The 24,584-nt window shown below is 44.0% G+C and overlaps 1 protein-coding gene across 5 annotated transcripts in view; it reads left to right on the top strand.

Annotated features, from left to right (window-relative positions):
* The window catches only part of cep112 (centrosomal protein 112), a 116,507-nt gene that overhangs the window by 43,584 nt on the left and 48,339 nt on the right, over positions 1-24,584 (top strand). For all 5 annotated transcript variants that reach the window (XM_071516228.1, XM_071516231.1, XM_071516229.1 and 2 more), the window contains 3 exons: positions 6,917-7,052; positions 11,337-11,444; positions 16,626-16,808. In XM_071516228.1, the coding sequence (XP_071372329.1) occupies positions 6,917-7,052; positions 11,337-11,444; positions 16,626-16,808 (427 nt within the window). The remainder of the gene's footprint in view (positions 1-6,916; positions 7,053-11,336; positions 11,445-16,625; positions 16,809-24,584) is intronic.

Raw genomic sequence — 24,584 nt, 5'->3', positions numbered from 1 at the left:
TTAGGGCTTTCACCCTTTCATTAAAAACAGTCTAGCTCCATTTTGCTGTGTAATGTCTGGGATATGTAAATACAGTATGTTTACATTAGGGATTAGTGCCTAGTTGATTTAGCATACTATGCCATGGTCTGCATAATTCATGAAGCCAAATAGCGTGTAAACGCACGGTGGAGGCAAGAGAATCCCCCGTTCCAAACCCTGTCACAAATAACATCTTTCTGCCTCTCCTCTTCTCCTCCATGGCAGCATCTGCAAACATTTATATCCCAACGCCATCTATGCTGTTGCTGTGTTTGCTACAGGCATCCATGTTAAAAGCTTGTGTGTGTTCACCCTCTTTAGGTACCATAGTATATATAACCTAAGTTATATATACTGACAAACCAATAACAAAAGCATTTCAACACGTCTAAACCATACGGAAACAGCAAAGAGTAGAATTATATTGAAATGCTAAGCACCTCTATAATTTTGCTGCGGCAGTTTGCAGCTGAAGCGCGTTACTAGCATGGAGTTTTGAAACTGACCTAACACAGTACCATTGTACAGTATGAGACACCCACATAGTGGTACTGCTAGCCAGTGTTGCACCAGTTTTCACTTACCCCTCCTCTCCCACTCTCTGCCTCCATCCTTCTGAGGATGTTAGGTTGGCTTTGAAGTAAGACGGGTTGACTAGTAGCCGGGAAGGTCACTGGTTTGGTCCCTGATCCAGCTGATGGAAGGGCATGAGCTTGGTTTGAGACAGTTTTCACAAATTGCTTGAAAGGTCAGCTGCCGTCCACCAACATTGGAGATTTGCCCTTGAGCAAGGCACTGTGGGGAAAAAAGGGGTAAAAGCACGCTAGTGAGGTACATATTCATCCATTGCTCATAGGTTCCCATCCAAACCTGTGTAATTTTAGATTGTCGATACACCAAATCTAAACATCTTTTGCCAGGCATTATGCCTGATCTTTACATATTTGTCTCTCTCTGCTGTTAGCAGACTTTAAAATGATAGGAATTAACAACTGTGTAATGTTAACACATTTTAAGAGAGGCTGATAGCATTACTAGTGAGATAGCTGTTTCCCTGCAAGCGCCCAGATGACCCGTGTGCATTTATGCTATGGGTGAAGTATAATAAGGTTGATACTTCATTGTGTTTACTCTTAACTCAGACTTTGACAGAAAATGCGGCCATTTTGTTTCATATCTAGCTGTGGACCACAGTTGTTTTTGAACAGGCCATATTTGCATGTCAGTTTTGAAGCCGTCAAGCTCAATGATTCTCTGCTTCTGCTCTCTCTTTTCAGCTCTCTCTCTCTGATATGTTCTCGCTCTTTTGCTGTCTCTCTCTCTCTCTCTCTCTCTCTCTCTCTCTCCCTCCCTCTCTCTCTCTCTCTCTCTCTTTTGCATCGACTTATTTGTGGTCTCTCTCTCATAGTCTCTCTGTTTCTGTCTTTTTCCCTCTCTTTCTGTCTTTCTCTGGGGATGGGGATGAAAACCAAGCCTGTTTTATTTTTTCTTCAGAGGGCGCTGAATATTTCAGTTTTGCATTTTCTCTCTCTTTTTATGTGCTCCCTCTTTTTTCCAGGCCCCTTTGATGTGTCTGTGGATTCGTTATCATTCCGTTTGGATGAGCTCACAGACGCAGATGCGCGGGCCCACACACGTGCACGCCCACACACACACACGTATACACACACTCTCACTCTCTGTCTCCTTTTTTTTTTTTTACCAGGGACCAGAGGCATCCACATGCAAGCGTGCATTCTAGTCTGTGTTTGTCTGTCTGTTCCCTGCAGTGCTCCACCCACATTACAGCACATACATTTCCTAAATACATTGCTTACATGAAAAGAATATTTGCATAAGGAATTAGATTGTGTGTGTTGAATTGAATGCCTGCATGTGTGCTAACTGTGTGTGTGTTTGTGTGTGATGTTCAGTATGTCCGCGTGTTCACCTACACACACGCGGCACGTGGCGTCGTGCGGTTAGCGCAGTCCGGAAAAACGCCGGCATCCCTGCACCCCTCCTGTCTGGCAGGCGGCTGGACGGCGGAAGCTCCTTCACCCGCTCGAGCACAAGCACTCCTCCGCTCCTCGCCTCCCTCTCTTCCTCCCCTCTAAACAGCCCTTAAGGGTTGAGGGATGAGAGGACTTCCTCTCCAGAGAAGGCACATCTCTAATTTGAGTCTCCTCTCCTTCCACTTTTCTGACCAGAGAGCCATTTAAAGCCAACGGGCCGCCCCGGAGCTGGCACCCCTCTCCTTTCTAGCCCCGCTTTTCTTTTTCTTTTTTTTTTCCTCCCTGCCTTACGCTCTCTCTCTCTCTCTCTCTCTCTCTCTCTCTCTCTCTCTCTCTCTCTCTCTCTCTCTCTGTCTCCTTTCCCTCTGTCTCTCCCTGCCAGGCCTCCCTCAGTCTTTTTCTCTGTCCTCTCATCTCACCCTCATCGCTCTGTTATTGATGGTGACACGCTGTCTACCACCCTGGTGGCCACACGCATGCACACACACACACACGCACACACACACACACACACACACACACACACACACACACACACACACACACACACACAGAGTTATTCTCCCAAGCATCATTGAAGGTGCCATGTGTTCACCTGCTGTCTTCAATTTTAGAGCATAATATGTTTAAATCTGTCACATACTTGAAGTTCGCTGCAGTGACTTTTTCTGTGTATCCTCAGAGGTTCAGGCCCAGCAGCTCCAACTTAGTCATAATAGCACAAGTGCAATCTTTGAGTAGAGTTGTCAATCACAAACAAAGAGCGGGACTGTGGCTCACGAACAAAGGCCCACAAACGCGTGCGCACACACACACACACACACACACACACACACACATATACACATATACACACAGTCACTCGTCTCTCAGGCAAGACACACACCCAACTCATTTCTCCCCTGCCTTGGAAGTTTAAAAACTTTGCTATTTCTGTGACATCCTCTTTTCCATCTTCCTCTCTCTTTCTCTTTCTTTTTCCATCTTAGTTGCTCCACATATCCTTTGTGTCTGTCTGAGCCCCGAAGGCAGTCATGCAACGAGACTGATTAATAATTACAGAGTACACAAAATTGGGGGAGAAAAAAAACAATTTCTCTGTCGTTTGATGTCCGACATGAGAGAGACCAAAATTACAAAGAGACAGAGCACTATAAAGAGGAGAGAAAGCTTGCACATTCCTTTTTCTCTCTCTCTCTCCTCTGCCCTTTTTTCTTTGCCTTTTTTCGTTGCCTCCCTTTCGTTTTGCTGTTGTTTATGTTATTATTATCTGCTGTTTGGAACATTAAGTTCGGCAGCAGAGAAGAGACGCCTCTCTTTTTCCTCCTCTGCCTTTTCTCTGTCTGTCTCTCTGTTTCCGTTTTTCTCTTCAGTGTAGCATCTTTGCAAACCCTTAACGTCATTGCTTCAGTTTTGTCAAGTGATGAACCATTTAACAAAAATTTATCTAATCTGTGTGTGCGTGTGTATTTGCATGCGCTGACTATAGTTTTCTCTGTAGCTGTAGTTTGTCTCTGTAGGTGGTGTGTGTGTGTGTGTGTGTGTGTAGGTGTATGTGTGCATTTATGTGTGCGCGTGCATTTGTGTTTACAGTGCTGCCTGTTATGCTTTTATGACTTTGTCACTGGACCACATCCTGATTATGAATTCTAACTATGAAATGAAGTTTCAACCACACACTTGTACCCACACACACACACACTTCCCTGAATGTTTCGCCATTTTTAACATCAAAAGGCTCCATCCATGAATATCCTGCAGCTTTACACCCTCCACTTTTTGGTTTGCGAGAAGATTATCTCTGACAAAAACACACAGCGCACACTCATGAGATAAACACATATCCATTCCCCGCACACCTACTCACTGCACACACACACACACATACACACTTGACGGGGTGGGTGTCAGTCCTCTGGCTTCATTTAGTACAGCTAAATGTACCTTCTCGGTCCTGCCCTCTACGCCTGTTGTTTGCTTGTTGTAATGTTTTAGTGGTTATACTTTTAATTGGTTTAGAGTCTCAGCCCACTGGACAAAAATCCATTCTTCTCCTGCTTGTCTGTCCATGGGGAATAATTATGCATACGCTGTATTAGATTATTAATTTAGTAGGGAGCAGGAGAAGAGCACACCTACATACAGCCACACACACGCGCAATGTAGAAAACATACATAGTCAGTGATATTCTTTCCACAACACTGTCATCCATGTGCATTAATCAGACTAGGGATTTAAGCCGATCAGTGTTACAGTAGCTACTGTAGCTAACTGGGAGTTATGTAGCAGTTGTTGCTATGCTGACATGGAAAATCCAGCGCAAGTGCTGCACGTTGTGCTTCACAGTCTTTATTTGTACAACACTCCTATTTTCACTGAGGTGCCCCCTTAACCCCTTAAACTGTAAAGGAACAGTAAGGAGGTGCATGCTATAAATTCCACTTCTATGAAGGTATTACTGTGGGAAAACACCTGAGAATTTAAGTGTTGGAATTTATGCACACAGAAATATTCACACATTCACATTCTAAATTTGAGGTCAATATTAAGTCAATATTTCAATGAATGCAATGGCAACAGTGGGCATGTGATATATTTGCTCATATTTATTTATTTTTTAATATATATATATATATTATTCTAGTACAACATGGTGACTACAACTTCTGTAATCTGCCGTTGCAAACTCTCAGATTCTGTCTTCCGCATCACAAATGTTGAATCTGCTGCTCTCACTGTTGCTATAATTGTCATGGAGCTTTTGTTGCAGCAGTGATTTGTAGACCTGTGGCTTCAAGACACTGCAGGGGAGAGCTGGGGGTGTGATTGTGTGACCAATCAGAAGAGCAGTTTAAACACCTTTTTCCTGTTTGTTCCTGGTGATCTAAAAACATACAGTTTTCATCATATAAAACCTCGATTTTGTAAAGTTACCCGGAGTGAACAAGGTAGGGTTTGGAACCAGACCAGTGATTGTAGATAGCAAGGGGCAGTCTGATGTACTACTCTGTAGGCGAGTACCAGTTTCTTAAATTTGATGTGCGCAGTGATGGGAAGCCAGTGAAGCGACCGGAAGAGGGGAGGGACATGAGAGAATTGTGGTTGGTTGAACACTAGACGGGGTGTTGTGTATGTCCAGGATCTGATCCTGGACATACACTTCCTTCCTGTCTCTCCCTCCACCTTCCATTCATCCCTCTCACCAAGCCCCAGCCCTGCACACACTCCTGTCTCCACACATCTTCTGTGGGTTAGGCCAGACAGCTGCTTGGTAGTGCTGTGTGATGTTGTAGCTGGGCTATGGAAAGAGATAAGTGCCAGCAGAGATTGTATTTGAATTGCATAAATCTGAATTTGTCACGCTCATATTGAACCAATGAATTTAAATGATATGTTGAATAATGAATTCGGAAATTGAATTTTTAATGTCAATTTGAAATTGAATGCAATGGCTTGAAATTGAAATGTGATTATTAAATTTAACTTTAGCTTTTCTGTCAAATTAGGTAAGAAGAAGACAGTCACCCCTTCTAAGGATGCCAAGAGTGGGCCAACACTCTTCACCCAGCCAGTCACAAGCCACAAGCTTGTCCGTCTCCTCAGCCAATGAGTTAAGCCTTATTCTCCCTACTTGCTGAAAGAGTTACAAATCTTATTATTTGTTTTAGGTTAGTGAACATCATATCAACTTATATCAGCATAATAATTAAAATTGAGTGCTGTCTAAAAACATATGAACATGTGTCCCAGTTGGGTGCTAGGTGTTGACTAGGTAGTGGCTAACAGCCAACTGCAGGGCAGCTAAATGTCTGGAAATAGTAGAAATTTACATTTCTTCAAAAACATATCCATTTTGCATCACTCACTGTAATGATAATGCATATAAAAATACTTCAGTGATATTCTACCCAACCACTGCTAAATATCCAAATATGACAATGCTGTAAACAACTGTAGGCCTGCCAGGCTGCAACACGCTTTTAAACAATACAACTGTCTGCAAGGTAGCAAACTGATGTATTAAGCCTTCTATGCAGCCCAGTACTATTAGATATGACCCAATTGGCAACTCTTTCACCAAGTGGGGAGAATAACACTCAATCATTGGCTGAGTGACACATGGCTTGTGAAGAGTGTTAGCTTGATGTTGGCAGCCTTGGAGGAGGCGACTGTAAAACCAAAATTGAAATTATAGCTAAAGTTAAATTAATTAATAATTACATTCAATTTCACATTTGGCCTTAGAAATTAAATTACTCAACAAATCTTTTTTTTTTTTTTTTTTTTTTAATTCAACAGTTCAATATCAGCATGACAAACTCAAATTTCTGCAGTTTAAATACAATGTCAATCAGCACTAAATTATTTCCATACTGGGCCTCCTAGCTGGGCTCTGACAGCTCTCAGTACAAGGCTGTACCTGCCAGTGTGTCAATCCACTCGCAACCCTATGAATAATGATACAACTGTATACTTTGGTGGCTCAGTGGGTTTAAATCATACCAAATGCTAATAATGTTGGGAGCTCCCACCTGGCTAACAACCCTTGTTACATGTCATAGCCTCCTTCCCGGCACTCTACACTCTGCACTATATAATAAAGGCAAAATGAAAAATTAACAGTGGTTGTATGGAATCTGCAAATCTACATGAAGGTTGTTTGTGTGTTTTTGTTATCCAGTGGTGGGGAAGGTATCACCAAGGTAAACCAAGGATCTTAGTGTGTGCAATATGTGCAGTGAACACCTCTGTCTCATGATATACATTTGTGGTGTTGTTTTACAATCCATGTTTGGTTTGCAGTTGTAGTTCTTTATCTACATATATTCATATCTGTTTGTATGTACATGTATGTACGTGTGCGCATGTATGTGTGTGTCTGCGGTTGTGTGTTTTCAAGGGAGATGGAAAGCCAGCTGGACAGAGCCAGGGAGAGCCAGAGGCAGCAAGTCCAGCAGGCTGATATTGCTCTGGAGCAGTTCAAGAAACAAGTGGAGCTCAGCTCTGAGAAGGCCTACGCTGACATGAAACTCCAGGTCTGATACACACACACATATGTGTAGAGGCATAATAGGCACTACACATCCTAACCACACCTGTAGAGCTAACATCATGCAGTATCCATGCACACACACCAGTTATTCATCATATAGTCAATCGGACACACATCCAGTCAGTCGCTAATATTCATGCACTTATTACACTTTATTGTCATGTGCACTTTTCATGTTCACTGTTGTGGTTAAACACACACATTGTTTACGAGAGAAACTGGAGCATACTGATGAACTTGCAGCCTTTATTGTGCAAAAAAAAAAAAGGTTTCAACAGCAACTGTGTCTTCATCGGAGTCAAAGTGGACATGAGCATCAGATATACACATATACAGTATAGTCTCCTCCCAATAGGTGTGTCATTCTCTTTGGATAATTGATCCGAGGGAGGGAAATACATGAGCCAGTGTCCAAGTACCACATATCCAAATTAAAAAGGAAACAAGACTAGGTCAAAACCTAGTATATGGCTGGACCGTGTATGGGTGTGCCATGTGCCACGGCCGACCAATGGTGTAACTAACTCCACTGTAGACTGTTAATACCGTATACAGAATAATAGTCCATACATCCATACTGATCTCCGTTCCAGCGTGTCCCGTCTCCTCTCTCCGCCGCTGTCCTCTCCACCGCGCCCACGGCCCGCATTGATCCTCCCGATCCAAGCCCCGGTGCCGAAAACGCCGTTCGCCGGACACCTGGTGTCGGGACCCCCGCCGAAATCTCGGCCGGATCACCAGGAACAAATCTTTTTGTTCCCAGTAATCCGGGAACATTTTTTGTAATGCACATAGGTAACCAGTCGACAAGACTAAGCAATTGATAACAACAGCTGGGTGAGCAAAGCATCCATCAGTAGCCATGGTAACTGCTTCCTGCTTCCCGTGGATGGTGTGGAGGGCGTCCCACAGTTATTGGTTCATTTATACCCAACCACTTAGTGAGGAGGGCCCTTTGCAGCTGCGAGTGTGACTTCATTTGGAGTGACACTCGCTGGTGTAGTGGCAGCGGGTAGGAAACTGTTAGGGAAAGGGCCCGAATACTATGTGTATGTTTGATGCTCATGTCCACTGATTCTGACAAAGACACAGTTGATGTCTGTTTGCACAATAAAGGCTTCAAGTTGATCGGTGTGCTCCAGTTTCTCTCCCTTCTCACACATTTTAGTACATCACTTTTACCCCCAATCCTTTCTCTTGTTTGCATGACCACAAAGCGAGTGGGCTGTTTGACAGACAATGATCAAACCAAGACAATACAGATGTCTTTAGGCACCATCACAGGCACAGACTCACACTCTCACATATGCACATTCTGTAGTTGCACAGACACAGCCTGACCACAGATGCACTAGGGCGCCACGCTGGCTGCACTCAGATTCCTCCATATGTCTTTGTCACGCTCTCTCTCTCTCTCTCTCTCTCTCTCTCTCTCTCTCTCTCTCTCTCTCTCTCTCTCTCTCTCTCTCTCTCTCTCCTCTCTCTCTCTCTCTCTCTCTCTCTCTCTCTCTCTCTCTCTCTCTCTCTCTCTCTCTCTCTCTCTCTCTCTCAATTGAATTCAATGAGCTTTATTAGCGTGGCATATATATGTTGTCTTGCTAAAGCATTTAAATTACAGCACCTCAAACAGGAACAATAATAATTGATAGCAGTAATGAACGTAGGAAGGATAATGAATAAACAATAACAATAACAATTATAATAATAACAATGACAATAACTCACTCACACACATTCTCTCTCTCTGTCTCTGTCTCTGTCTCAATTCAGTTCAATTCAGTATGCTTTATTGGCATGAATGTCAGGTGAGCAATATTGCCAAAGCGTCAAGGATAATACAATTATACAATAATTATTACAATTAAATACAACAATGAGTTGGGAAAAATATCTCTCTCTCTCTCTCTCTCTCTCCCTCTCCCCCTCCCTCTCCCCCTCCCCCTATTCCCCTCGCTCCCTTGGTCTAATGATGTGCACCATTAGGCCATCCCCCATGCTCTCTATCAATCGGCCTTTCACGGGCTTTTAACTGCCCCCCTTTACCTCTCACATACATATAACATAACAAATTATGGTATTCTCACAGAGTCCTATTAGTGAAAAAAAATATGTAAGAGCCAAGAACAATGTCATCCCCAAGGCCGTTCTCACTCATTTAAAATTATTCCAAATGAATAAAACAATTTATTATCCTGATCATTAAGGAATTGCACTCACTTCTCTGCCATCGCTTGCTGACCTCACTGCCCCTCAGTGGGTGTGCTGTGGGCTGGACGGGTATCGAGGAGAGCAGGTCGCCGGCGTCAAGCAGCCGAACTAATTAGTGCATTAGGCCAGGCTCACGTTCAGCGCTACACACCGCGTGGGCTGCTGCTTATTGGGAGAGCTCTGCAATCGATACGCACTCAGCTGTAAACTTCTGATGCTAAGTTCTTACAAGTCAGTTTGGCTATGGGCCTTTTGTAAAGCACTTTTGGGTATACTGTGTGTGGGCTTTATTGATGGGGCGGCATTGAGTGAGGTCCTGAAAGTTTTAAAGGGGTGTAAGGTAAGGTGATTAGCAAGTTTTTGTTAGTCGCTGATTAGCCCAAGTGCTTGTCGGTGTGGCGTGGGCAGATGTAGGGAAGAGAGCGAGTGTGTGGTGTTTGGGGTCAGATTCCTGCATGGATGTTTGGGCTCACATGTGTGCATGGGAGTGTGCGTGGTGCTCTCCTCAAAACAACCTTTGTTCCCCGCAGACTCAATTGGAAATATCTGTGTTGCTGTATTCCTCCTCTTCTTCCTCCTACTCTTTATTTTTTTTCTCCTGCTCTCATCCTCCCATCTCCTGCTCTCTCTTCTTCTCTTCCCCAGTGAGCCCCTGGCATCCCAATCTCCAATCTGACTTTATCCTCAGCCCACATCAAAGCCACGGGAGAGAGGAGCAATCTCTTCTGCATCCCCGTCATCCTCTCTCCCTCTCTCCCTTTCCCCTACCTCGCTCTCTTTCTTTCCCCACCCCACTTCTGCATTGCTCCATCGCGTTCTCCTGCTAAGTCTTTAATGTTGCAGAAAGTACTTCAAAAGAAGTTTTCACTCTTTTTCATCCCTCCATCTTTCTCTCATCTTCCTCTCTCCTTCTCTCACTCTCTGCAGATGGGGTTATATCTAAATGGATTATCTTTATCACCCTTTTCCTCTCTCTATTTCTCTCTATATCTCTCTCTTTATTTCTCTCTCCCATTTTAAAATCAGCATCCCACTGTTGGACTGCACTTAAAGGAAAGTGTCTGCGCTATTTTGGGTGGGGAAAAAAAAACAAACACCATACGGAATCAAATCTCTGTTGCATGCATAGTTCAAAGGACGCTTTAGCACATTAAGTGGATTAATCAAAACATATTTAGCATTTCCTGAGCGTTACACATAGCATAGCCCCGGTACAAGAGCGTTTCAGTAAATTACATTTCCAATTGTTGTTGTTTATCGTCACCTGAACAGAAAATATGGAAGTTGTAGGTTTCAGGGAGGTTGAATTAAGGTAAATAGGGTAAATATTCTCTCAAAGCCTTTTTTTTCCAATGGAGATGATGGCAACATGAGGCACAAACAGCCAATTGTGTGCCAAGGCTTCATTCCACAGACACACTGTATCATTGCTAACTCTGCCTCTCGGAGTTCATCATTCTCTTGTACCTGTGAATATGTAAATTTTGATGTGAACTCTAAGTCTTCAATGTTAATTATGATATTATACTTTAATGAATTTTGTTGATTTGTCATTGTCACTTGTCAGTGATTATTTTCGGCTGGGATCACAGTTAATGTGTTGAATGCGCTACTCTCTGATGGCGGTTCATTCATTTCAAATTAAAGAATCCATCACACCTGCAGCATTCTGGAGATGCATTGTGTTGCATTGCAGGTGCTGCATGCACTGGATTTGTTGTACTAAGGCATTGATTATGCTTGCGTCAACTAAAACAAAATATTTTTCCCTGTATTTTTTCACTAGCTGTCTGTGACCAAATGCTTTTGAGATTGAAACCGGCAGCGGATCAAAGTTGCAACAAAATTTATGTTCAATCGTATAAATAATCAGTTTATCTCAATTTGTTTGGGCTCTGAGATTTTGCATAGAACTCTACATATGGTTTACAGCAACATAAATCTATTACAGATTAATAATGGCCTTAATGTTTCGATCACTCTTATATTTAATGATCAATATAAATGAACAATGATCACAAAATGATAGCCTAACCTTTTTTTCTCCATGTGCTTCCAGATGGAGAAAGTGGAGGAGGACCTGATCCGTTCCAAGTCCCTCAGAGAGAATCAGGCCAAAGAGTTCTCCCAACAACTTGACGCACTCAGACAGAAATATGAGCAGCAGGTCTGTGTGTGTCTGTGGCTTTCTGTCTGTCTCTCTACAGTGTGTCTGTCTGTCTGTGTCTGCATGTGTGAGGGAGACATGGTTCGCCAGCTCCTGAGCCGGTGACGTAGCCAGGAAAAACAACTCCTCTTCTTTGCTGCCATCATCATCATCAACATTGTTATCTTTTGCCCATTATCAGCGAACACTTGGCCTGTTGGAGCCAGCCAGGGCCTGACATTCATTTGGAATAGTCTGGTATTCCTCCCCATCTGTTCCGCCTGATTAATTCCTCATGATAAGGGACACGCTTTAGATTAAGCCTAGATTGGGGTCTCAATAAATATCCAAAACCTTCCCAATTGAAAACTAATGCAATCTGCGTAGCAGACGCGAGGTCCTCTTATCAGCCCATCTCCGTCACTCTCCTCTGATTAGGAATCTAGAAACCATTTTCACTACTCATTGAAATCTAGCTTGCTGATAGGAAGACAGCTTTTACAAGGCATCTGATTCAATTAACTCACAGGAATGGATATTATCAGAGGGAGACAGTCTCATTTTTAAGGGGGAGGCTCGGAGGCACAGAGAAAAATTAACATTTCTATTACTTAAACTTCATTGGCCTTGTGTAGTTTGGCTGTACACATTACCAATAGAACAGACAAATTTAACCATAAATGGTGTGTAATTTAATATAATCGTATATGTTTAGAAGATTACATTTTTATACCGAAATATTGGCTTTAGTAACCTGTTTGTGTGTGTAACCCCTATAACTGTATAATTCAGTGATGCTGAAACAAATAATAAAAATGTGTTTACTTATGAATGCTCATTGTAATTGAAGATACTCACAGCGTACATGACAGCGATATAAGATATAAAAAGGACATTAAAATAACTTACTCATCAGAACTACTAATTGTGATTAATAGTCATGCGCACAATCTCTAGCAAAATAATCAGGCTTATATGATTTTAGCCATAACCATGCAGCCGCACTTGGCAACTAATTGGTTGTGTGAACTGTGAGATCAAAGATTTAGGACTCCATGCATCATCACTCAGTATGAATAAAATAATAAGTAATACAGAAACATTCAACCTTTAAATGAAGGATGTAAAAAAATGTTATATTTCTCCATGTCCATGTGATATGACCATGTGGCACTACATAAGCCTTGAGATCCTACAGCACTAACTACTGTAACATCTCTATTTCCCATCTGCATCCCAAACATGATTGATTTCCAGGCACCCGTTAAGCACCCAACTAGCACTCAACCTGCCAGTTAATAAGCATACCAACACTCATTTCCAAGGCAGATGGACTTCCACTGCGTGTAAATTGCTGTAGATAGTTGTGAGTGGAGGATATGAGGGCAGTGTTTAAGCCAGCAAGTGGAGAAATGGGATTCCATTATCGATTTGCTCCGTGTTTGAATAGTTTTGTTTGTAGTAATAATAACATTTATGGGTAAAGTCACATTTTGAAAAGAGTCGGATAGGTTGTACGCCTTTTATTACTTTGAAATCTTTTAAAAATTTCCGCCAAAAACAAGTTTAATGGGAGAAAGTGGGAAATGCATCTTTTCAGTTGTTGCTGCAAGGATACACTGTCATAACATTGAGACTACGTCAGTTCCACCATTAAACACATTATATTTATATCAAAAAGATGTTTTTCATCCTCCTGTAATGATCCTGATACTATGAGACTTTATCCGTGTTGTGTGTGCCAACTGTGTCTTTCTGAGGAATCATAAATTCCATCTCATGTGAAAAATAGGAAAGCAATCAAAGCGTTGGGGAAAGAATATTCAAGTGACGATTATCGGCATTATGCAGCTACAGAGAGGGGGGGAGATGCTGAGAAGAGCTGGTTGACAGTTGAAGCCAACTACATAGGGTTAGCAGCACAGCAGGAAGGCTTTTGTCTTAAAGATAAAGACCTGCAAAGATGAAGGCCCTGTCTATGTGTTGATGTGATAGCTGGGTATATGTGTGCTGGTGACACTGGTTTCACAGATAGGGGGGAGAGAGAGGGAGAGAGTGTGTGTGCGTGATAATTCATTATTCATTCATTTCTGTGTGCACAACCGCTTGCACATTTGTGTGTGTACTGTGCTTTTGCACGCAGGCGTGACTGCAAGTACTTTGTGTGTACCCGTTCACCCATGCCTGCATGCGTGTGTGTGTGTTGTGTGCATTGTGCCTACACTCTAAAGAGATTGGTGTCTCAAGGTTGCGGGGGTCAAGTTTGTCCATTCAGACGGTCACAAAAGAACATTCCACGGGGGCAGCTTCAATGAGACTTTAAAATGGGAACTATGTATGAAGGAGTTGTTTTCCAGCTGACCCTCACTGCACCCGGACGTCACGGCGACCAGACGGAGCCCTTGACGTTGGACTGACGTAGTGAGGTCAAATGGCTGGTTTAGAGTCATGACCCCACAAGTCAAGGCAAACCCTAAACAGCCCCGCTCTTCAGATGTTAGGCCGGCACACCATGAAGTCTGAACATAGTGTATACACAGACAAACACACAGTCGCATACATACTCAAAGCCGCTCACTCAGAAGTGTCCATCTTCAACTGTTTAATCCCTACAGTGAGGAATAAGGGGGTTGTCTCTCCTCCCTCCCTCCCTCCCTTCTCACACTCACCCCAGCCTCCCCTGCTGAGACCAGACAGGGCTTCTGTCCCGCTCTCCCCTATACCCTCTCCTCCCCTCCTCCTTCCCAAAGATTTCAGATCGCCCCCCTGGGGTTGTTAGAAGCCCATTACCTCACTGTCCTGTCTCAATGTGTGCAATGCGCACACACACACACACGCAGTCATTTCAGCCCGGGCTGACAGGAGTCGTGCTGTGCAGTAACACCCGGCCCACTCTGTATCTGTGGCACCAAGCTGTGTTGTAACCGCCTCAGCCTTCCTTCATAAGCGCCACGCCGGTCCCTTTAAGAACCGCAGCACCCAGCATCCTCCACTGCACGCTGGCGCTGCGTGATGTCACAACCAGGCTCCTTGCTGGGTCTGTTCTCCATCATCTCCTCTCTTCTCCGTCTCCTTCTTTTGCTGTTTTTTCTCACAACGGATCTATCTTGCCCATTTCTTCGTCCTCGTTTCACCTCTGATCCCCTCTTTCCTCCAAAACCCCATGGCCCGAGACAGGAGCGAACAGTAAGCCAGGACGTCCTCCCCCCATTCACTGTTATTGCTGTTGCTGCGTGTCCTGCTGTCCTGCTGAGGAGTTCTCCAATCGCAATCGCCTGCTTATCAGCCTGTCAGTCAGGTTTTGACTTGTGTTGCTGTATGAATCTGACCTGCCCTGTGGGACAATGCATTCTGGCTGCGGATCTGAATTGTCTCTATTATGTCAGTGAATGGAAAGTGAAGTACAGAGGAGGCAGCGCAAATTCGTGGAATCTGTGTGGAATGTACTGTAGACAAGCTCAACATCTCCAATGACGGCATGTGGAAGATGTAGCCTACAGTCTTATGTAGTGTTTGTTTTATGAAGCTTTGATGTTTCTGTAGTTTGTCTTGGGAAAAAAATTTCATGTGTGTGAGTTATTGTGTGTGTGTGTGTCTGTGTGTGTGTGTGTGTGTGTGTGTGTGTGTGTGTATGTCTGCAACACCAATAACTGAGCCACAGAGAGAAAATACATTTTTATTCAGCTCTCATTCCTCCCATTGCCTTTTTTGGAGGGTATTTAGCAAAGCTTTCCCATAAGCTGAAGTGTAAATTCTTGTCTGCTAAAATGAAGTGTCTATTGTGGCCTTCCTCTCTATGCTGGGGAGGGAATCCGGCTTCCTGTAGATAGCCCCCCATTCATCACCTGCTCTGAATAGCACGCAACGTCCGAGGATAGAGCTAGGGATGGAGCAGGCACCGGGGATAGAGGCTCTGCATCTCCGCTTCTCTGGCAGGCCAGGTAGGGTGCCGTCAAGCACAATGTGCAGGGGATTAGCTTCAAAGCAGGGAGGCGAATGGGCCCCAGGCCCCTGCTGGCCTTTCAAGGCTCCGGCTGGGGTTGCGCGGCGGGACGGGATGGGGGTCACTGGTCCCCCCGCCATGGGGGAGTGGGAACAGAACAGAGCCTGGGAAAGGCTTGGGGGCTCGGGGCTGGGAGCTCCGCTGGCAAGGCTCACCTCACAGCAGGTGACTCCGCTCACAGCCATGCCGGGATACACACTCGCTTCAGCTGACAGGATGATTAAGCCCTGAAAAATCGGGGCTTTGCGTTCCATTAGAAGTGTTTTATTTGCCCCTACTGTATTGTGTATAGCTGGTTGTAACTCCAGTGAGCCTGAGCTGCATGGTTATACCGTTAGCATAGCATTCTTCTTGATTGGTGCCTGCAATGCTTCGCCGTTCTCTCATTCAAAATATCCCTCATTAGCAGAATGAACCCTAATGATGGCAATAATTGCTGGAAAACACATCGCCTGTAGAGCTTAATCCCATAAATTGTGTAGCCGCGGAAACTGATATTGATTCATGAACGATGAATTTGAGTGGTGGAATTAATCCTCGGATTTGAATATTCTGCATCAGTCCGTCAGAGAGAATAGGATTACAGGTAAAAGCAGCGGTATCAAGCTTCTTTTTGCTTTACTTTAATTTCCCCTCTACTCCTCTAAAGTTTCCGCCATCCTCTCCTCCCTCTCATGTTTTCTGATATGGGTGTATAATGATGATCATAGTCATCACCCTAAGCCGATTTTCCCATGCTGTCAGACGCATAGCATGGGGCATTGGGTAGTTACCGCAGCCAGATGGCTAACCCCTTCCAGCTTGCATGCACAGCCCAAACTAGCTGCTCTTTTATATGCCGATCGCAGAGAAGGGCGAGGGGGACAGATTTGAAGAGCGAGGGGAGTGGGACATTGAGGGCCGAGCTGTACAATTGGCGTGAGAGGTGGGGGGGGACTGGCAACAGCATGAGGTAAAGATGATGTAAACACATCACATTATGTTGTCCCGTCACAATGTGAGGAAATCAACAAACTTTTCTTTCCTTTTTTTCCGCCATCCCACCGTTTGCCAAATTGGTTGGGCGCACGGGTGCCTGGGTGGAGGGTAGGGGTAGATAGAATGAATGGATGGGTGGATGGACAAGTTGTCATGACGACAGGGCTGTTCTGTGTGTGTGTTGGCTGATGAAGTCTCTCCTTGCCTGCTTGTCCAATCAGATGGCTGAGCAGCGCATGCAGCAGGAGCTGGAGAGGACGCGGCTGCAGCAGCAGCACAGCGCGGAGAAGGACAGCCTGGTCCAGGAGCGCCAGCGGGAGGTGAGCAGCCTGGAGAGGCAGGCCAGGGCCGCCCTGCAACAGCACCAACAGCACACCCAGGAGTGGAGGAAGCGCGATGCCCAGGTAGGGGGTCTCCACTGATCCGCGCTCTCTCACACACACACACACACTGACCCACCGCTCTCCCGTGGACAACCATTTTGTGTTTTGCCCATTGCCCGTTTTCCTGGGGTTTCAAAAGCGCAGCGGGTTGGGATACTTTTTTACCTGCCGCTAGGTAGATTTGGTATTGAATGTGTATTTTCGTAGACGGGTGTGTATTTGGCGTGTGGGTTCGGGATAATTTTGATATTTCTATTTGAATAAAAATTTGTTTTATTTGCGGAAAACGATTTTTGTGTAACAGGGTGCAGAAGAAAGTAAAACGTAGATTAAACAAAATGAAAAATCACACTGCCCTAACTTCTGATGTTATTCTGAATTTTTTTTATCGCAGCGGGGTTTCGTGATAGAAGTAAAAAAGACTTGAAATGCAGAAACCACAGGTAGCCAGATGAAGGAGAAGAAACCGTTCTGTTCTGTTGAGCTCCGGCCTTTTATTCTAAAACCCTGGGTTGCATTTCTCTTTTCTTTTCCGCTGTACGGCTGGGCTTCATATCAGCTATGGACCAGCGTCAAGCGCCCTGTACTCCCACCGATGAGTAGCTCTGTTTGGCATTCTCCTCTCACCGCAGGTAGCCATCTCCCTCCGGAAAACACCGGTTATTCTCTTACTACAGCATGGACAGCCACAATGAATGTATGACATTTGGAACTATATTGATGGTAGTCCCTGACCATTTAGCCAAGCCAGCAGCAGGTCTTCCTCTTCTACCCCCCGCTCTCTCCTCGCCCCTCTCCAGCCTGGGCTAGCATGGCGCTCTGTGGGAAGCCATTTGACAGACCAGCCCCCAACTGGGGATGTATTTGACTCCTCAAGCTTCCTGATGAAATGGACATTGTCAGCATGGAGAGAATTTTGTTTATTGGCTCCTAGCTGAAGACAGGGGTCCAGCTGGGCATATGCTGTATTTTTGGGACAAATGGTGCTCACAGCGAATGTGGGCACAGGTGGTGCCAGACACCCAACTGCAACTGAATGGCAACAAAATCGCGACAATTTTTTATTTTTGTATTTTTTCATCACCTAGTGCAGTAATGTACCAGGTGTGATTTACAAGTAATTTATATTTAGTACTTATTACAATGATTACACTTATTCTTTGAAAAAAATATTTTTCACAGTATTCAAGAATAAAGTCTATTTATCATGTGGAATACAACAATAATCGCAGGCCTTAGAGGCTCTCCAATCTGTCAAACTGGAACTATTTGTTTTTCTTTTCTGTGGTTTGTCTTATCCTCACGTTTCACAGACGAAACAGTGAGACTAGATGATGTGCTCCAACTAAAGCTCAAAATGGCCCCCTACTGAGAGCAGGAATGTCAAGATATTCTCCTTCACTCATAACCTCTGTGAGACATTGAGAGACTTGTTTTATATGAGGCCCACCAGACTGGTTGGTCTGCCTGTCTGCCACGCAGCACTCTAAATTTCTTTATAATGCCAAAAACTGGATAACATGATGGAAAAGTAGCATTTTTCCTTTTCTTCCCCTCTCCTCTGCTCTCTCTCCTTATATTTTTGGGAGATGTCTATCAGAGCACCCGGTGGCACCAGCCAGTGTGTGATTTGGGTTTTTGGAGATGCCGTCACACAGGACATTTCTGCTGATAACATCCCGTCTTATTTATGTCAAAATGACGTGCAGCCTGACAAACGCCAGATCTCAGGAGGTGGCACAGGAAAACAAACTTCCCCGGCATTGATCTGATATTTTCAGTTCCTGTTTGCTCACACGGCGTTTTGAGTAAAGATCACACGCCTGCCTAATGTCAAATATTAAAGAGGCAGACATCAAGATTTCCATTCAGGCCTTGGAAAGATGGAGGACGGGATGGTGAGGTTTCTGAAACTTGGAGAGATGCGAGTCGGTTTGACTTGCTGATGTGAGCACTGTTCGATGGGTGTGCTGTTAAAACGACAAGAAGCTGACACACCAGCAGCCATATGTATTAAAGATGAGCTTTTTCACAGTGAGCAAAGCCACTTATTATTAAACAGTTTTGCATTACCAAAGTTGTTTACCCCTTTAGAACTCTGTATCTGTCACACTGATAGCAACAAACTGCTAATGTGGGTCCTCACTGGAAGGCTTTCTGAACACATAAAAAAAAACTGAGCATTGAAAGGCCTGGAAAGATGAATTTGAATGGGGAGAAGCAAAGTATTTTGTTGACACACACAGAAAACACAGAGCACTTCCTTTTAACCACATGCTATTGATTCTTTTCTTTTTGAATTATTTCTCTTGGGCTCTGGGAACCTCAGGACTTTCCTAGCCCATCAAACAACACACTCCTATCGTATGTGTCAGACAGACAATGATATTATCATCAAGTCACATATATGCCTGATATGGAGATTGAACCCAGGCCTCATTCTCTCTGTCTCTGACTTCCTCTCTCTTCCCCTCTCTCTCTCTCTCTCGCTGTCTCTCTCACACACACTTGCTCTCTCTGTCTTCCTGGAATCGGTGGAAGGACAGTTGCTCACTTGCTGTGGAAAGCTGGCGGAGGGAGCAGCAGATGTCAGTCACACAGTCAGGATGAGTAATACCTACTCATTCCCTTGATGTGGTGGGACGCTAATAAATAGCATTCCTGACTCTTGCCTTGTGTTTGAGAAGGAGAACCAATGAGTCGTAGCAATGATTGGAAGGAAGAGCTAAAACTCAGCACAGGGCCTCACTGTCCTCATCCCACCAGGGTTTGTTATTGTCCAGGAGCCTCTGGCCTCACCAACTGCGTAGCCGCCACGCAAAATAAAGCCTGTAAGACCCATCTGCTGTGGACATAAGGCCTCTTTTGTTTTCAAGATGGATCCCTCATCACTTGGTTAGTGAATGCAGTTGTCAAGATTCACACTTTCGGTTGTCTCTCCATTTTATTTGCTGTTTGTGGCTGCAGTGTTCCAAGTGATGACACTAATGAGAGAATTGTAATTAAGAAGCTTGGTTCAAGGCCCGGTGTGTATTTGGCTTTCCACCGACTCAGGGGATTAACCCAAAATTCTCAGCCTTAGGGACCTTAAATGGTGCTTTTGCCTTCCAAAAAATAGAGCAATTCCTTAAATCGTTTTGAAAATGAAAGAAGCATGGAAAAAAGCATTCAGTTGGCAGTCTGTCCAGGATGATGAAATGTATCGGCACTGAAGCATGTTTTCCCGCAGCCAATGTTGTGTTGTTCTGTTAGCTGATCAATGCCCCCCAGAGGACGGAGGAGTTGTGGAGACTGTTTTTGGGGACCCACTGCCAGTACTGTATAATCCCTCTGGAGACCTCATGATCTAACGTTAACCCAGAAGCGTCCGTGTACATATCCACCAGTGGATTTTTTTTATTTTAAAATTCCTTTTAACAAAGGATGGAAGAAGAAGAGCAGAAGAGAATTTCTTGTAAAGTCACTCCAGACAAGACATCAAAGTGAATTCTCCAGTTGTAACTCAGCAATTTTCCACTTGCCCAAGAACTTTTGTAGGATTTAGTCATTATTGTGTAGTCCCTACACAATGGATCTTTCTTATCTTCAAAAGCAACATTTGTAGAGAATGTGAAGAAGGTTCATTGTATTAGATGGCAAAACAGTGAAATGTTTTTCGCTGGTGCTATTGTTCTTCACACACTCCCATTTTGTGGCTGTGAGGCTTTTCCATTGTTATACATTCCTATGAGTTTAACTTCAAAAAGTAGGGCCACCATTATAAATTAATTTAGGCCCTTGTTTTTTGCAAACAACAGAAATGTTTGATTGTTCTATTGGGCCATACAAACCCATCATTTCACATTTTTCTTCCACCAACTCCTCCTCAAAACTCATTTTATGGGTATTATTTTCCTGAAAAATTCTGTCTTTTCTAAAGAAACATACACGCCATCTGGACTTCAAACAGCATGGGAGAGAGTGAGATTCTCATGAGGTCTTTCTTCTGGGCCGTGATGGACTAAATAATGATGCTGTCAAAGTTTCAAAGAGCTTCATTCCCAAGTAAGTGATTAAGACGAGTCAAATGAAGAGGGTGATGACAGACTGAGTCAAAGCTGAGTGGATGTCTGATGAGGAGAACAAGGCAGACAGCTAGACCAATATACACAATGATTGTCTCAGTCATTGTACTTTGTCATTTACCAAATGATCAGTCCCTGAGATCTGGTATCGTCAAGTGGGCCTCGTCTTGTCGCTCACTGGTTTCCAATAGCGTGTGTCCCACTGAGCTGACATGTCAGCGTGTTTGTTTGATTGTTTGTGTGATTCTTTGCATCATTTGATCACATCTTCCCATGCACATTTGAGAATTTGAAGTAGGCCCAGTTGATTTTTTTTTCTTTAAGTCTGAACGGATGATCAGATGCTGACACATAGAGAAATCAGTGATGCTCTGTGTTGTGTTGAGAATTACAGCATATTCTTTTGACGTCAAGCCATTTAATATGTGCATACCATCACATCACAGGTAGTTTTATCTGGCTGAAAACAGCAATTAAGCATTCATTACAACACTCACTTTCCTTTGCTTCAACCCTCTTCAGTATCATACATACACATAGTGCAGTGTATATATATTGTTTAAATGAAGGGCTTCATTCTAAAACCCTTTTGTTGAGGAAAGAATTGTCAGCTGATATTCATTGTTCAGTATTTAAAAACTCAAATAAATGCATCCTCTAAAACTATTTTGTAATTAAAGGGGTCAGGATAGCAAATCATATCCATAATATTGTTGGGAGCTTTACTTTCATGACAGCAATTATTCTGTCATTTTCCAAATGGTTAATCTCTCATTTTGGAAAGGAACTCCTCATATACACTGTATATACCTTATACAGTGTATATTTCCATACACTAAACCTACAGCTAGTGGATAGTAGCTTAGAAGCCACTCTTCTTCATTGTCATCTTTCATTTCAGTTGAATAGGATAAAGTTCTATATTTGCATTATCTTTCTCTCTCTCTCTCTCTCTCTCTCTCTCTCTCTCTCTCTCTCTCTCTCTCTCTCTCTCTCTCTCCACAGTCACACATTTGCTCTGTGACTTTATCAATCACCCCATCCCTTTCTGCCCTCTATTCTCTGTTTCTCCCAAAGTCTTTTTTTATCTTTTGAGCTGACAGTTTGACCCAATATCATCCACTTGACACTCTCTCATTGTTACCAAGAGCTGCTTCATTACCCAAGCCCCACATCAGCATACTAACATGCACCCTGTTGAAGCAGCTGTGCTCATTTACTTCCACCCAAAAAAAAAAGGCAGCATGCTCTTTTGGCCTCACAAGTTTCTAAAGTGTCACTGCCAATGACTCTGTTCTGGAAGATTATACACTAACTTATTAAAAGATTTTTGGAAGACAGATCATCCACACTTGTTGAAGAGAGAATTATACATTAAAGACTCTTCAGGGCTCAGATCTAATAACTGCCTGCCCTTGAAGGCACAAGCGGAGCAGTGAGACTGGTAATGTTGAGAGACAGGGGAGCAGGACAGAGAGATGGAGCATCGCATATGTTTGCGTTCGCCTCGCTGTACAAAAGGCCAGCTGTTTTTCCAGCAGTCTAGCTCCCCTACTGGCCATTCTTGTCAGACTATTAACTTTATTAACGCTTAATTGGTTGAACCTCATTTGCTGGGGAAGTGTCAGTCATTCATCACCCCACTTCTCTGGCCTATCAGTGCACTCAATGTTCAGGACTTTGGACTTTAGCTAATTTGTTACTCATTTTCTATTCAGTTTGCTCTCCATCTTCAGGAGTGGATATACTGTATGTCCACTGGCTTGTGATTTGATGGAGTTTGATGTTGTGTGCGTGCAACTATATGTAAGTTAAAACTGTTGAGTATGTTTCTAAGAATGTGTTATGTTCTGTTTATCCCTTTGGCACTGAATATATGCTCTTGAACAACATAATATGTAGAGGCTAATTAGCATAGCATGTTAGCGTTAGCGAATTAGCCTTAGCAATTAGTCTCTTTTGACCTTGACATTGCTGCCATGTAGTTCATTTAGTTAAATTTGGCCAGTTAGCCATTAACCTAGCCATTAGCCTTATTAGCGTTGTGCCAAAACTACATGTATGTACTCATTGTGCTTTTTTTCTCTCTGTTAGAACCACACATACATCTTGAACTCATCTTTGGATAATCAAAAGTGGTTGCCATTTGTATTATTTGGTTGGAATTTCTCTGGAATAAATCTTTACCTGATTGGACATGAATAAGTTCTGACCAGACTATCTATTGCTGTTACACAATGGGTTAATGAACAAAGCTGATTATCTTTACTCACTTACGTAAATGGTCCTTCGAGCCGGATTGTGTGAGTTCCATAGCAAGCATGTCCAAGCAACCTGAAGTTCCCCCACAAGATGTAAGGCCTCATCGGCAGACACACCCGCCCCAGCATTTTGTTGATTATGATGTGGGTTTCCAGGAAAAGGCATCATCCACCAACTATACAAGGACACCACTCCGACGTGGGAGAACAGTTTGAGGACAATAGAGTAACCTCTACTCCCCGATCTGCACTCGATTACAGCCTTGGATTCTTTCTCCCTCTCAACAAGATGGACATTGACCGCTCCTCTCAACCAATCTTACAAGCCCTGAGATGCATTCAAGAGGAGAATAGGGAGCTCAGACGTGATATTAGGTAACTAGCTAGCGTGCTACCATCCTCATACCAAGTGTTCATATGTAGCCAGTCATCATCTAGGTCTCGACATAGCAGTGAGGACAGCACCTCACCACCACTGGCAAGAGCTAGTGTGGCCAAACTGCAACAGAGACAACGTGATAACATTGGTGAGCTAACAGAGAGGCTAATGATGTCCGGCAGGTTTTCCAGCCCAGCCCAGCCATCATCGCCATGTCAGAGCCCATCTGAATAATCATATTCTCAGAGGAGGCAGATTCCAAGGGAATGCAGACAATCCCGTTCACCTGAGTATCGCAGTAGATTTGCCACCACTCATCAGTTAGAGAGATTAAGTAATTACATTACCGCTCTCCTGACCGACCAACACCGCTACAGCCACGAGCAGCAACGTCATCAGTCTCCAGATCTACAGCAACACCGCTACAGCCATGAGCAGCAACGTCATCAGTCTCCAGATCTACGGAAACAACGCTACAGCCATGAGCAGCAACATCATCAGTCTCCAGATTGACAGACATGATCACAACAGTCACCAGAGTTCATCTGATCGTAACTCATCTGTTCATCAACGTGATCATTCTCCAGATCGTCACAGACGCCAACACTCCCCTGCTCACAGACGCCAGTACTCCTGTTCGCCAACTTCAGCACCCGTCTGAGCGATATCATCATCAAAGCTCCCCCGACTCCTACAGACGACAACATAGAGCCTCACCTGAACCACGGATGCACTACTCACCTGATCGGCGTAGTCATCACAGAGCTCACGCCTCATGTGATTTGCGCTACCACTCCCCAACTCCACCTAGCAGTGAAGCTACTTACCGTGGACCTATGTTGACTGTCCCTGACTTCATCACCGAAGACCCGAGGGAGTTTGCAAGGTTAAAGGTGGCTCTTGACAATGCGTTGCCTGTGGATGCTACGGTTGACCATCTAAAGCTAGAAGATGCATTGCTCATTGCTGATTCTTACTGTCACAGTCGCTACCCTTATAGCGACACCATAGCATCCCTCACCAGGCTATATGGACAGCCCTTCAGCTAGCCCTTCAACGTATCGCAACTTTGATGGATGGACCTAACTTCAAG

This window comes from Centroberyx affinis, unplaced genomic scaffold (assembly GCF_046629955.1).
Source record: "Centroberyx affinis isolate AG114_WGS23_722 - 3 ecotype Tasmania unplaced genomic scaffold, CSIRO-AGI_Caff_v1 ptg000395l_1, whole genome shotgun sequence".
NCBI lineage: Eukaryota > Metazoa > Chordata > Actinopteri > Beryciformes > Berycidae > Centroberyx > Centroberyx affinis.
The sequence above is the reverse complement of the archived record's forward strand: the minus strand, read 5'-3'. Positions and strand labels throughout refer to the sequence as shown.